Source organism: Cyphomyrmex costatus, unplaced genomic scaffold (assembly GCF_001594065.2).
Source record: "Cyphomyrmex costatus isolate MS0001 unplaced genomic scaffold, Ccosl1.0 scaffold328, whole genome shotgun sequence".
In the NCBI taxonomy this organism is placed as follows: domain Eukaryota; kingdom Metazoa; phylum Arthropoda; class Insecta; order Hymenoptera; family Formicidae; genus Cyphomyrmex; species Cyphomyrmex costatus.
Genome location: NW_017277428.1, coordinates 41,792 through 56,135, shown reverse-complemented (window position 1 = coordinate 56,135; position 14,344 = coordinate 41,792). Strand labels below are relative to the sequence as shown.

At 42.8% G+C, this 14,344-nt stretch overlaps 2 protein-coding genes across 2 annotated transcripts in view; both read left to right on the top strand.

Moving 5' to 3' along the window:
* Positions 1-10,185: 10,185 nt before the first annotated feature.
* LOC108775830 (uncharacterized protein K02A2.6-like) lies at positions 10,186-12,180 on the top strand. The gene has a single exon (XM_018542277.1). The coding sequence runs from the start codon at positions 10,186-10,188 to the stop codon at positions 12,178-12,180; it is 1,995 nt and encodes a 664-aa protein (XP_018397779.1).
* Positions 12,181-12,285: 105 nt separating this feature from the next.
* The window catches only part of LOC108775829 (uncharacterized protein K02A2.6-like), a 5,991-nt gene continuing 3,932 nt past the window's right edge, over positions 12,286-14,344 (top strand). Inside the window, exons 1-2 of the mRNA XM_018542276.1 lie at positions 12,286-13,744; positions 13,803-14,037. Coding sequence (XP_018397778.1) covers positions 12,286-13,744; positions 13,803-14,037 — 1,694 coding nt within the window. The remainder of the gene's footprint in view (positions 13,745-13,802; positions 14,038-14,344) is intronic.

Below are 14,344 nucleotides of genomic sequence, written 5' to 3'. Positions count from 1 at the left end.
CCTCTTTACAGAAACTCGATCACCGCGCAAGTGATAATCGGGAGCATTCGCGGATCCACGCAGGCCGCTAGACCCTCTCCTATCGGGCCGCTCCTTATTCTAATTGGTCTGTTGGAGCCACGCAACCCCGCAACCAATTACAGTGAGTCCTGCGGGTTGCGTATCCTTTGAATATTTATGATAAGGCTCAATAAGTATTAAACTACTAATATAATGAAATAAGGGCAATGAGCTAATTTTCATTAAAATCTTTAAATCAATCTAATATATTGCGAAGAATATCACGTAATGTTGGCGTTTCGTCCCGGCTTCCACTACTGGACTCATCAGTAAGGTATTGTAATGGAAGCCTACCTTAGACGCCTGTTTTAGTTATTAAATCGAGATTCTATATATACAGATATACGCGTATCAAAGCACTTGCGAGAATCTTAACGAATATCTATAGACCTCTGATGGCGGGTCGACGTAGTAATATTTTTCGCAATATATTATTCACAGTAATATATATATATATATGTGTGTTCCCTTCCCACCCCCCCACCACCCAATTTGCGCGCCGAACAATCGTCGGTCTTTAAACGCAATTCTATCTGAAAATACTAATATACATTGAAAATGACCCGATCGGAGTCGAAACGTTTGGAAAACCTCTGGAAACCTCCAATGTACATCGCATATCCTCAATCTTGAAACACAACTCTAATAAACTGAAATAAATATCCCCTTAATTTACTTGAAATCTTAAACGCATTGATTTCGCCCGCGTAATTTAAATATTTATGATAAGGCTCAATAAGTATTAAACTACTAATATAATGAAATAAGGGCAATGAGCTAATTTTCATTAAAATCTTTAAATCAATCTAATATATTGCGAAGAATATCACGTAATGTTGGCGTTTCGTCCCGGCTTCCACTACTGGACTCATCAGTAAGGTATTGTAATGGAAGCCTACCTTAGACGCCTGTTTTAGTTATTAAATCGAGATTCTATATATACAGATATACGCGTATCAAAGCACTTGCGAGAATCTTAACGAATATCTATAGACCTCTGATGGCGGGTCGACGTAGTAATATTTTTCGCAATATATTATTCACAGTAATATATATATATATGTGTGTGTTCCCTTCCCACCCCCCCACCACCCAATTTGCGCGCCGAACAATCGTCGGTCTTTAAACGCAATTCTATCTGAAAATACTAATATACATTGAAAATGACCCGATCGGAGTCGAAACGTTTGGAAAACCTCTGGAAACCTCCAATGTACATCGCATATCCTCAGTCTTGAAACGCAACTCTAATAAACTGAAAATAAATATCCCCTTAATTTACTTGAAATTTAAACGCATTGATTTCGCCCGCGTAATTTAAATATTTATGATAAGGCTCAATAAATATTCAACTACTAATATAATGAAATAAGGGCAATGAGCTAATTTTCATTAAAATCTTTCCTTTGAATGTTCGGCGCGCTTTTCCAAATTAGCTGGCCGAGGCTTTCCGTCTTGATCAGCGGTCTTCTATCGCTCTCCTCAGAAGTGGAGGCGGCTGCCAATGTTCGGGCCGTGCTGAGACGGTCCCTTATTACGTCTCTCTCCGAGTCGTCTGCAATAAAGGTGCGACAATCACCAAATAATATCAAAATTATCAGAGGTTACAAAACAATACGACCTGCGTGTACCGCGCTCCTTGAGGGCACAATCGGGATCTTCTTCGGTGGTTTCTGGCTTCCTCGACGACGTCTTCTTTCTTCCTTCCGTGAGTGAGGCGGCAACATTACACAAATCTAAGACAACCACCGCTCACGCTCTAATGTGACTAATAATCGTTCTTTAAAAATCTGAAATTACTAAATATTTTATATAAAGGAATATACAAAACGAAACAAAAAATAGAAATTCGGCACGCTCGCTTGTGCCCTCGCCCTTCGAGCTTAGAGGACACAGGATCTCCGTGCCAATGCACTCACGAGTGACGGACACGAAGTGTCACGTCACAGTATATTGTAGTATATAAAACTCCTGCTCGCGATAACCGAGAAGCGACTCTAGCGACGGGCATGTGTTCCCGCTCCCTGCTAGAGCGTTGCGCGCGATTATTATTCTGTAAGGTAAATGTCCCAGTTTGTGACCATGACTCTGTATGTGACCACTCTAAGACTTTTATGTAATTAATCAGAAATTTCAAGTAATTTATCTCTGAAAACAATATTTATTACGTTTTTCAATTAATAATCCATCGTTTTGATATGTGATGTAGTGATATTTGGTTAACAGATAACTCATGAAAATGTGAAATAAGGTGGCCGTATCGTCATTAAGTGCAGATCGAGCACGTTGTTGTCGCCACGTTGGTAGAGATGGCGTTTGTCACGGCGAAGTCATAGCTGTGTCATATTGTCGTAGACAAACGTTCATAAACAGTTTTTGTGATAAAGTTTTAGTGAACAAGTTAATAAATATTGTGCTATGTGTGAATTCTGAAAAAGGTTGGTAATTTTGAGTATATAAGTGAATATGACAAATCGGTTCAATAAAACATGCATATTTCTAATAATATGAGAATAGGGCTACGAGCCTGAGATTCATTAAAATCTTTAATTCTATTAATTCTAATATATTGCGAAGAATATCACGTAATGTTGGCGTTTCGTCCCGGCTTCCAATACTGGACTCATCAGTAAGGTATTGTAATGGAAGCCTACCTTAGACGCCTGTTTTAGTTATTAAATCGAGATTCTATATATACAGATATACGCGTATCAAAGCACTTGCGAGAATCTTAGCGAATATCTATAGACCTCTGATGGCGGGTCGACGTAGTAATATTCTTCGCAATATATTATTCAAAGTGATATATGTATATGTATTCCCTTCCCACCCCCCTCCACCAACTTGCGCGCCGAACAATCGTCGGTCTTGAAACGCAACTCTATCTGAAAATTCCCCCCAAATTGCGCGCCGAAATATCTTCGGTCTTTAAACGCAACTCTAAACTGAAATAACGTCCCCTTAATTTACTTGAAATTTAAACGCATTGATTTGCCCGCGTAAATTAAATATTAATTGTAATAAGGCTCAACAAATTTAAAACTAATAATATGAGAATAGGGCTACGAGCCTGAGATTCATTAAAATCTTTAATTCTATTAATTCTAATATATTGCGAAGAATATCACGTAATGTTGGCGTTTCGTCCCGGCTTCCAATACTGGACTCATCAGTAAGGTATTGTAATGGAAGCCTACCTTAGACGCCTGTTTTAGTTATTAAATCGAGATTCTATATATACAGATATACGCGTATCAAAGCACTTGCGAGAATCTTAGCGAATATCTATAGATCTCTGATGGCGGGTCGACGTAGTAATATTCTTCGCAATATATTATTCAAAGTGATATATGTATATGTATTCCCTTCCCACCCCCCTCCACCAATGCATATTTCTATCTGTGATTGTCTCAAGAGAACTAGCTATAACATTAAATTTCGCTGCTTTTTTCAAAAAGATAACAATTAATCTCCATATGTTTCTAAACACGTATGAGTTACATTTTGGACGAATAAACGGAAATATTCGATGTATGCTCGAAGGAAAATTTTGGTGACAATGCTATCACTTTTGGCTAGGTCACTTAGTAGGATATCGTGTGTATTGCATCATGTGCGTCGGTCACTAAGTGATACATGGTGATACATTCGATCCAATGCACCAGTCACTAACCTTGGAGTCACAAATAGGGCAAAATTAAAATCAAGCGGTCATTAATGTCTACATTTACATAGTTTGCTATTTATTCTTTTATATTTATTAGATTATGTTTACAACCCCAGTAAAGTATGTTTTTCGATACAAAAATGATTAATCTTGAGTTCGGTATAATTGATTCCTGATTTTAATCACTCTAGAGTATTTTTCATTCGTATTAACTCATACGATTTTCTTATATGGTCACAAACTGGGACATTTTACCCTTAAATGGCTGCGAGACAGAAACCGCGTGTATCAACGTGCTACCATAAAGCTCGAATAAACTTAAAGACTGTGTGTGCATCATTTATACCAAATAGAAGACACGACATTTGACGTCAGAAGTTGAGAATAAGACCCCAAGAGAAAAAGGCACAGAATTTCTTTTGGTAAAGCAGTCTTCTCGTTAACGGTTGTAACACAATCCAAGATGGATGTTCCCCGGAATTGTTACAAGCCCTCACTAGTATGATGGCTAGTGCCATCCAATCGTCGGCAGCACAGGCATCGACCGCCGTAGGCCCGACCGGTGAGCCAATTATGCCATCGCGATTTCCAAAAGCACCACCGTTCACAATTGGCGAGTACCGATCTTCGGAAAGATCCTCGGTCGAGGATTATTTCAAGAGATTCACGTGGGCTCTTCAGCTGAGTAAGAGACCAGAAAACCAATACGCTAATTATGCTCGAGTATATATGGGCGGTGAGTTAACAACGCATTAAAATTTCTAATCAGTCCAAGGTTACCGGAGCACCTAACCTATGACGAACTACGAACGGTATTAGTAAACCATTTTAATCATATAAAAAATAAGTATGTAGAGAGTATTAAGTTTCGTCATATGTTCAGCAGAAAGGTGAGACCGTTACTGCCTTCGCTCTGCGACTCAGACAGGGATCCGCATACTGCGAGTACGAGCAGTTCCTTGACAGGATGCTTATTGAGCAATTTCTTCACGGGCTTTTATCACGTGAGACATGTGATGAGATCATCACAAAAAAACCGAGCTCCTTCGCGGACACTTACGAGATAGCGCACACTCTTGAAGCTACGCGTGACACCACGAATGAGGTTAAAACTACCAAACCGGATACCGAAGTTGTACATAAATTAGGTTATGGCCCCCCGCAAGTCAAGCGGTACAAGAAGGCTAATGGACATAAACTTCAGGTAGGTGAATACGAAGGACAAAAAAATGTACGATCTCAATGACAAGGTAATCAACGAAATTCAGATAAACAGAAACTTGCATACATCGGCTGTGGCGGCACACACACACTCGACAAGTGTAGATTTCGCGAAGCGATATGTAATAGCTGCCATAAAAAGGGCCATATAGCCAAAGTTTGCAGATCTGTTAAACAAATTCAAGCACCAGCAGAGTCAGTAGAACAGACTGCGACTGCCGCGCAACCAGCATCTCGAATAGATGTAATACAACGATTGGATAAAATTTTTAAAATTAACGGATTGTATTCGTCATCCAAGCACATGCTCACTGTGCAAATTAACGGTCGAAATCTGGAGATGGAACTAAACACAGGCGCTCCTTGTGGCATTATAAGTAAACAGACATTATCGCTAATCAAACCCCGCTGTAAGCTTTTTAGGACAGACAGACGTTTTGCAAGTTACACGGACCATCAAGTCAATTGTATTGGACGCATCCTGGTGGAGGTGTCAATGTGGAAGCTCGACCTCCCGGAAACTTAACCTCTATATTATCGATGGAGACTTCGATCCTCTCTTTGGTCGAGAGTGGATTTCGCACTTCACACATTTTATGAGATAAAATTCTGCGAACTTTTTGGGACGTCCGACAACATTCACGCAATAACTTCAACGACTGCAGATCTACACGCAGAACAGAAGAATCGCCTGAACGAGCTTCTGGTAAGCTACGAGGATGTATTCAGCGCTATACCAGGGAAACTATCGGGACCACCGATTCCAGTTTTAAACCAGACAGTTCATTTTATCCCCCGTCTTCTGTCGCGCACGGGAAGTACCTTTGGCGCTCAGAGATGCTTATGCCAAAGAGATCGATGCAAAATTGGCATCAGGATTTTATGAGAGAGTGGAGCATTCCGAATGGGCTTCAACTACACATACAGTAATGAAAGACAATGGAAAGCTACGAATTACGGGTAACTATAAATCCACGTTAAATCCGCGTATTGTAATAGACGAACATCCGATTCCACGAGCGGAATATCTGTTTAACAAGATGAAAAACGCGAAACTATTCTGCCATCTGGATATAACAGACGCGTATACTCATCTGTCAGTCGACGTAGAGTTCAGTCATGCTTTGACACTCAACACTCCAACTCATGGACTAGTCCGACCAACACGCGCAGTTTATGGCGCCGCCAATATCCCTGCAATCTGGCAGCGGCGAATGGAATTAATTCTGCAAGACATCCCGAGTGTACTAAACTTCTTTGATGATATATTAGTATTCGCAGATAATTTTGATAGCCTGTTATCATCAGTGGATGCAGTACTACAGCGTTTGAGAATCAACGGTTTGAAATTAAACCACAAGAAGTGCGTATTCGGTACCACATCTGTGGAGTTTCTAGGACACCAAATTGACGCACAGGGAGTGCATAAATCTAACAAGCACATTGAAGCGATTAAAAATGCACCGAAACCCTCTATTGCAGAAGAACTTCAATTGTTTCTAGGTAAAGCAACATATTACGGTTCGTTTATCCCAGATCTCGCTACCAGGAGTCGACCACTCCGAGATCTACTACTTACGCAACCATTAAAATGGACGTCAGCGGCGGAGGAAGCATATATAGATATTAGAGATGCACTGATATCACCCCAGGTATTTATGCCATACGACCCGCAATTACCATTACTATTAGCAGTGGATGCCAGTAAAACGGGTCTAGGGGCAGTCCTCGCGCATTGGTTGCCTAATAAGTCCGAACGGTCAATTGCATATGCAAGCCGCACACTTTCACCTACAGAACAGCGCTATCCGCAGATAGACAAAGAGGCACTTGCCATAGTATGGGCCATTAAAAAGTTCTTCCATTACGTCTACGCACGTCACTTTACATTGGTAACAGACCACAAGCCGCTCACGCAGATTTTACATCCACAAAAATCCCTTCCTGTACTTTGCATTAGTCGAATGGCTAACTATTCAGACTACCTATCTCATTTTGATTTTGACATCAAATTCAAACCAAGGAAGGCCAACGCAAATGCAGATTATTGTTCTCAATTACCTCTACCTGCAACGGAGAATTTCGACAAGGGAGAAGAAGAATTACTACAACATGATAGTTTTGATCACTTCGTCATAAATCAAATCAAGCAATTACCGGTACGAGCGGAGCACATTGCAAGCGAGACACGCAAGGATCCACACTTGAATAAAATGATCCAGCTCCTAGAAAAAGGGCAATGCCTTGCCCAGTTTGGTTATAAGGCCCCAGAGACAAACTACACGCTCTCGGGAGATTGCCTGCTTTTAGAGCATCGTGTCGTTATACTTCCATGCCTGCGGCCAGCAATCCTGGCAGATCTTCATGCAGCTCATATCGGGATAGTAAAAATGAAAGGCTTGGCACGATCTCCTGTTTTTTGGCCAGGCATCGATGCAGAAATCGAAAGTACCGCTAAGGCGTGCACAGAATGTGGGAAGCATGCACATGCACCACCCAAGTATCGTGAGCATCATTGGGAGTATCCGAAAGGTCCTTGGGAAAGGATTCATATCGATTATGCAGGGCCAGTAGCGGACACGATGTTGCTTATCGTCGTGGACGCCTATAGCAAGTGGCTGGAAGTTAAGGTTACAAATTCCACCACATCAGCAGCAACGATTAGGTTGTTGGATGACTTGTTCACGGCTTATGGCGCTCCAGCAACTGTTGTGACAGACAATGGCATACAGTTCACCTCAGTGGAGTTCAAGGAATTCCTTCAAAGAAGTGGAGTCAAATATCACAAGTTAACGGCTCCGTACCATCCGGCTACTAATGGACAAGCTGAGCACTACGTGCAAACGGTGAAAGACACACTCAAAGCGATGGCTGCCACCAAGGAGTCATTGCAACGAGATCTTAATGAGTTTCTACGCCAGTACCGCAAGGTGCCACACGCGACCACCAACCAATCACCGGCAGTACTATTCCTAGGGCGAAATCTCCGCACGAGACTGGACCTAGTGCGACTTCATGTGAAAGAGGCCACTGAACAAGCAGATTCTCGGTTCCGACCTTTCGAATCTTTGAACCTTCTCAAACCGTTTATTTCATTTCAGGTAACCCTCGCATGGATCGTTGGTTGCCTGGTGTAATAGTTACTCGTGTGAGAGACCTCCACTACGAGATTCAGTATGCTGGACAACGATTTAAAAGACATGTAGATCAAATTTGCAGTCGCCAGATGGATCAAAAGACTGGCGAACACCTCGAGCCGACTCAACCTTCAGGCCCGAGCAGAGAAGCGACACACCAACCTCGACGCACTCGCTATTACGGAGAAATCGGAAAAACAGTGGGACGCCGGTGAACAATCGGATCCACGACATCTCCTCCAAGCGGCCCATCAGAGCAGGCTCACCCGCTTGTGACCATAGCAGCACCAACGCCACGCCGCTCCCAGCGACAACGCCGACCACCCGATAGATTTGAGCCATCATAAGAGGAAAGAACCCAATTGTCGTTCCTCTCGGTTTCACACTCCACCTGCGGTCGTGACTCTTCTCGTAGTGAGGGAGGAAATGTAGTATATGAAACTCCCGCTCGCGGTAACTGAGGATCAACTCTAGCGACGGGCATGTGTTTCCCCTCCCTGCTAGAGCGTTACGCGCGGTTATTATTCTGTAAATGGCTGCGAGACAGAAACCGCGTGTATCAGCATGCTACCATAAAGCTCAAATAAACTTAAAGACTGTGTGTGCATCATTTATACCAAATAGAAGATACGGCATACATGAATATGAAAAAAAGAACCGAATATGTACGCGGATATAAAAGAGGAATATAAAAAAGGAAAGAATACAGAATCTATATGATTATATATTCTTGGAAGAAAATATTATATTGATATTATATTGATGAAGAACGAAAATGTTTTCTTGGGTAAAATAATTTATATTATATATTTTACATTATATTTATTAAATGCTACATATGCATATTATGAGAGACGATTATCATTTTCTCCAAAAGCTCTGTTACATTTTGCACATGTACTTATATAGCAACTTGTTTTCTGCACCATAGCAATTAATAACATTAAAATATATATTGCAGCTTAAGCAATTCATATATGTAAGCTGCTGAAAAAGTTTCTGTAAACGATATAAAAAAACAACATGCAAATAATTGCATTTTTACCGAATTTTACATTTTTTTTTCATATCGTTTGCAGAAACTTTTCCAGTAGCCTACGTATGCTCCGATGCACATAAAATTCTCAATTAACTTTACAAATGGAATTTTTTACATCATATAATGCATGATAAATGTTCAATGGATTCTGCTTTTAATGTATAAAATTCTATTTTTGATGCATAAAATGAGAATTATATGATGTGACAAGAAACACGAAAAACGTTTTTATTTTTAACAGAAATAAATAATTTAAATATTTTTAATAACTTATTTTAAAACAATACTTTAAATATATGTATATGTTGGGTACCTCGGCCCTTCCGCCGAGGGATGTCGGGACGTGCTACATGCCGCGTTAGCTAGTCAGTCAGCTAATCAGTCAGTTAGTCTTGTTCGCCGGTTGGCTTGCATAGCACATGTATCATTCGGCACGTGGAATCTTATCATTAAATACCTTTGTTAGCATTAAACTTCGAGTTGTGTATTTGCGCTATCCGTCTCCTTCTCACGTCCGGTCTCAACAACTGGCGCTGCGGAGTTTTTCCGACCTCTTAAGTATCTGGGAGAACAATCAAAGTATCCAAGGATGCCGGACACAGACGGACGGATCGAAGCTCTCACGGCCGCCATTAACAGCCTTCTCCAGCTCCAAATCGCACAGAATAAAGGCAACCGAGAAGCGTCATCGTCTGACAATCCTCTTTCTCTCACGGAGACTTACAATCATCTAAGTGCTCGCGTAGAGAAATATCAGTACGGCTTCGGCGACGAAATAAAGCCTTTCTCAAAATGGCTGCTGCGTTACGAGTACACGTTGGTTACAGAAGCGGCATGCCTGCCACCTCAGATGCAAACACGTCTGGTTCTCGACAAGCTCGGTCGAAACGGACAAAACGGAGTTCGACAGGTTAGTGGATCACGTCGCGCCTACGAATCCGACGAGTATGCCTCAAGTCGACCTCATTAATACGCTCAAAGAACTTTTTCGCGATAAAGTTCCCATCACTCGTCGTCGTATAGAAATCCTAAATTACCGTTACGACAAAGCAACTCCGATTATGGAACATCTCGACCGCATTAATCGCCATGCGGCCGACTTTGATCGATCAAAATTAACGGACGATAGCCTCCGTATCCTTTTACTGTTGCAATCATTTTGCTACTCTAATGATAACGACGAGTTAAAAAAAATCGCTCTTCGAGTGATCGAAGAAAACCAAGATGCCTCTTTCAAGGACGTCGTCGCAGAACTCGAGGCACACTTAAATGTTTCTTCTGGCTTAAAAACGCTGGAAAATCCTACGAAATATCTTATTCAAAAAGTTTCTCTCTCCAAGAAGAAAAACGCCTCAACACGGAAATTAGATCCGAACGTTCGTAACAAATCTCTCGTCGCAAACGCAAAGTGTAACGGTTGTGGCGGTGCGCACGCGCGTATAAAGTGCACATTCCGTGACGCGATCTGCCATAAGTGCTCGATTAAGGGGCACATCGCGAAAGTCTGTCGCTCTAGTGCACAACAATCGAATAATATAGAACAATCAAATAATATCGCGAGTGCCGAACAATCGAATAGCCAAACTGCCGCTAAATCCACTAGCGTCAAAATCTACTCGCTCTCCGCGATTGGTAAGCGTCGACGGCAATATGTGACAGCGTTTGTGCTCGGTAACTCCGTGACTCTCCAATATGACACGGGGTCAGATATTACTATTATGGGTAAGAAAGATTGGATCCGAATCGGTTCTCCAAAACTCATTTCGAGCGACACCGTCGAACACGCCGGCGGTAATAAGCTTGACGTTATTGGTAGATTTTACTGTACAATTCATGCTCTTGACCGCACGGGCAATATTTACATTAACGTCGCATCGTGTGATAATGTAAATCTTTTCGGGCTTGACGCTATTGATAGCCTTAATTTGTGGTCCGTGCCGTTAGCAAAATTGCAACAAAGTACACAAAACGTCTGTGTATCATCAGTAGCTGAGAATGTATCTACCTCGACTACACTTCGCGTACAATCTACGCTCTCTCCAAGTGCGGTTAATCGCGAAGACGCGTCAGCTCACGACGCATATCTTGACAACGTCCTCCTTCGTTTTCCGAAAATTTTCGCACAAGAATTGGGAACGTGCCGTGATTTCAAAGCTAAATTCGATCTTGTAAGTGACGCTCGTTCGGTACAAAGGCAATGCCACCCGATACCTTTCGCCATGGAAGACTTACTCGCGGAGGAACTGTCGCGTCTTGTTTCGAACGGTATTCTAGAACGCGTAGAAACTTTGAACTGGTCATCACCGATCGTAATCGCGAAAAAAAGAGACGGAAAACTCCGCCTGTGTGTCGATTTTTCAACAGGAGTTAATAATGCGATTTTGGATAACAAACACCCGCTGCCTACGGTAGAGAACATTATGTCAAAACTGAATGGCAGTTGTTTTTTTAGTCTACTGGATCTCAGCGACGCTTTTTTCCAATTGAAAATCAACGAAGCTTATCGAGAGATTACTACGATTACAATACCGAAAGGACTTTTCAGATTCAAGCGTCTACCTTTCGGAATCAAAACTGCACCAGCTATCTTTCAACAGGCTATGGACCTCACACTCGCCAATCTTCCGGGAGTGTACGCATATTTGGATGACATTGTTGTACTAGGCTCTTCTCAACAGGAACACGATGCTCGCTTGCATGATACCCTACAACGCCTGCAAGATCGTGGATGGAGATTCAAAGCCGAGAAATGCCGTTTTGCCTTGAAAGAAATTAAATATCTAGGTTGGATCATAAACGCACACGGCATCTCAGCCGACCTAGAAGCCACGAGTGCAATTACTAACATGCCAAAACCTACCACCGTCTCAGAGGTGCAGAGCTTCTTAGGTATGGTGAACCACTATGGGAAATTTATCCCTCACCTACACCAGTTAAAACATTCGCTACAGGAACTTACTCGCAAAAATTGTCCTTGGACTTGGAATCAACCTCACGACTTGGCATTCGAACAAATCAAGAAAGTTATGCTAAGCCCTCTTTTACTGGAGCACTAGGATCCTTCGAAAACTCTGGTGGTTGCTGCGGACGCTTGTGCTACCGGTATTGGCGCCGTCCTCTTGCAACGTGATTCTAACGGCCATGAACGAGCTGTTTTCCATATGGCCCACAGTCTCACTGACGCCCAGCGGAATTACTCCCAGCTGGAAAAGGAAGCGCTCGCACTCGTCACTGCCGTCGAACGGTTCCACAAGTTTGTTTGGGGCAGAAAATTTATATTGCAAACCGACCACAAACCCCTCGTGGCATTACTTCAGACAGATAACTCTAAGGGACTCAAACCGACAACAGCAGCGCGACTCAAGCGTTGGGCAATACGTCTACTAGGCTATGACTTCAAGATTGAAAACATCCATACGCAAGATTTTGGCCAAGCGGACGCCCTATCTCGCTTAATCGATAACTTCCGTCATGATAATGCAGAAGAACTACAAGTAGCTCGCATCCAAGATGTCGAATCGGAACTTCTCCAAATAAAAAATTTGTCAGTCGACTTCTTCGATAAAGAACTTTGGGATAAACTCAAGCTAGCTTCCAAGGAGTGTCCCACGCTTCGCTCTGTTTTTCTAGCTATCAAACAAGGTTGGAAAACCAAAGTAAGTCCGGATGTGGAACCTTACAAGAAACGAGCGGAAGACTTAAGCATCGTCGACGACACGCTACTCCTCGGTGATAGAATTGTCATCCCTGAGAAACTCAGACCGTTAATCTTAGACATTCTTCACAAAGGTCACCCAGGGATTCGCAGAACCAAACAGCTCGCTCGAGAATACGTATACTGGCCGAAAATGGCAGTCGAAATTGAACGCCTTATTCACCAGTGCGATCCTTGCGCTGTGAATCAAAAACTTCCAGTAAAGGTACCACTAAGTCCATGGCCTACACCCACACGCCCCATGGAACGTGTACATTTAAATTACGCTGGCCCAATCGACGGGCAGTACCTTCTTATTTTCGTGGACGCCTTTTCTAAATTCATCGACGTCGCCATCACGCCTACAATTTCAGCTAATCGAACCGCTGACATTTGTCGAGATTTCTTTTGCAGGTACGGTCCTCCAGACATCCTGGTCACGGACCACGGAACTCAGTTCACCTCTGAAACCTTCGCAGCTCTCTGCAAAGACATGCAGATCTCCCATTTATTATCTCTAGTCAATCATCCACAGTCGAACGGTCAAGCCGAGAGGATGGTGGACACTATTAAAAGAGCAATCGCTAAAAATCCATCAGACTGGAAACAGCAACTGTATGACTTTCTTTACAGTTACCGCTACACGTCCTGCTCAACTGCATTCGAGAGTAAAGCTCCAGCTGATTTTTTCTTTGGACGTCGCATGAACTCCCCGTTTACCAAGTGGTTCCCGAGACAGAACACTCTAGTTACAGCTCCGGCGGAACCCTCACCTAAACAACAGGCCATGACGAGACAATTTTCGAAACATCATGGTACCCGACCACGTCACTTAACTGCCGGAGACCCAGTGGTGGTACTAATCCGCAAGGATAAAAGGGAACAAGGTACCATCATCGAGCCCATCTCAAAATACCAACTACACCGTACGTCTCGATGACGGCAGGATAATCGATCGTCATATCAATCACATCTGGAAAGGAGGGTCCCTCCCTTCTGAGCCCCCCAAGGATCAAGACGACGGTTGGATATTCTATCAACCGCCACAAGCTCCAGTGAGATTCAGAGTCGGATCACTCGTCAGTAGCACCTGCTATGGCTTCAGCTACAGCCGACCAAGGCCCGGGGCCTTCGGCAAATCAACCGGTAGGCCCGTCCGAGACCGAGTGGCCCCTAGAAGACTCGTCTTGAACCCATCAGCCAAAAGTTACGCTCAAGGGTGACTTTCTTGAGGAGGAACATGTTGGGTACCTCGGCCCTTCCGCCGAGGGATGTCGCGACGTGCCACATGCCGCGTTAGCTAGTCAGTCAATCAGTCTTGTTCGCTAACCGGCTTGCATAGCACATGTATCATTCGGCACGTGGAATCTTATCATTAAATACTTTTGTTAGCATTAAACCTCGAGTTGTGTATTTGCGCTATTTGTCTCCTCCTCACGTCCGGTCTCAACAGTATATTTAAAGGTAGTCTTTTATGCTGGATTACGCGCATCATTTTATGATACATATATATATATATATATATA

Excerpts from the sequence above, each read along its gene's own strand:
- LOC108775830 (XM_018542277.1), top strand. The coding sequence starts at position 10,186 with ATGGAACATCTCGACCGCATTAATCGCCATGCGGCCGACTTTGATCGA.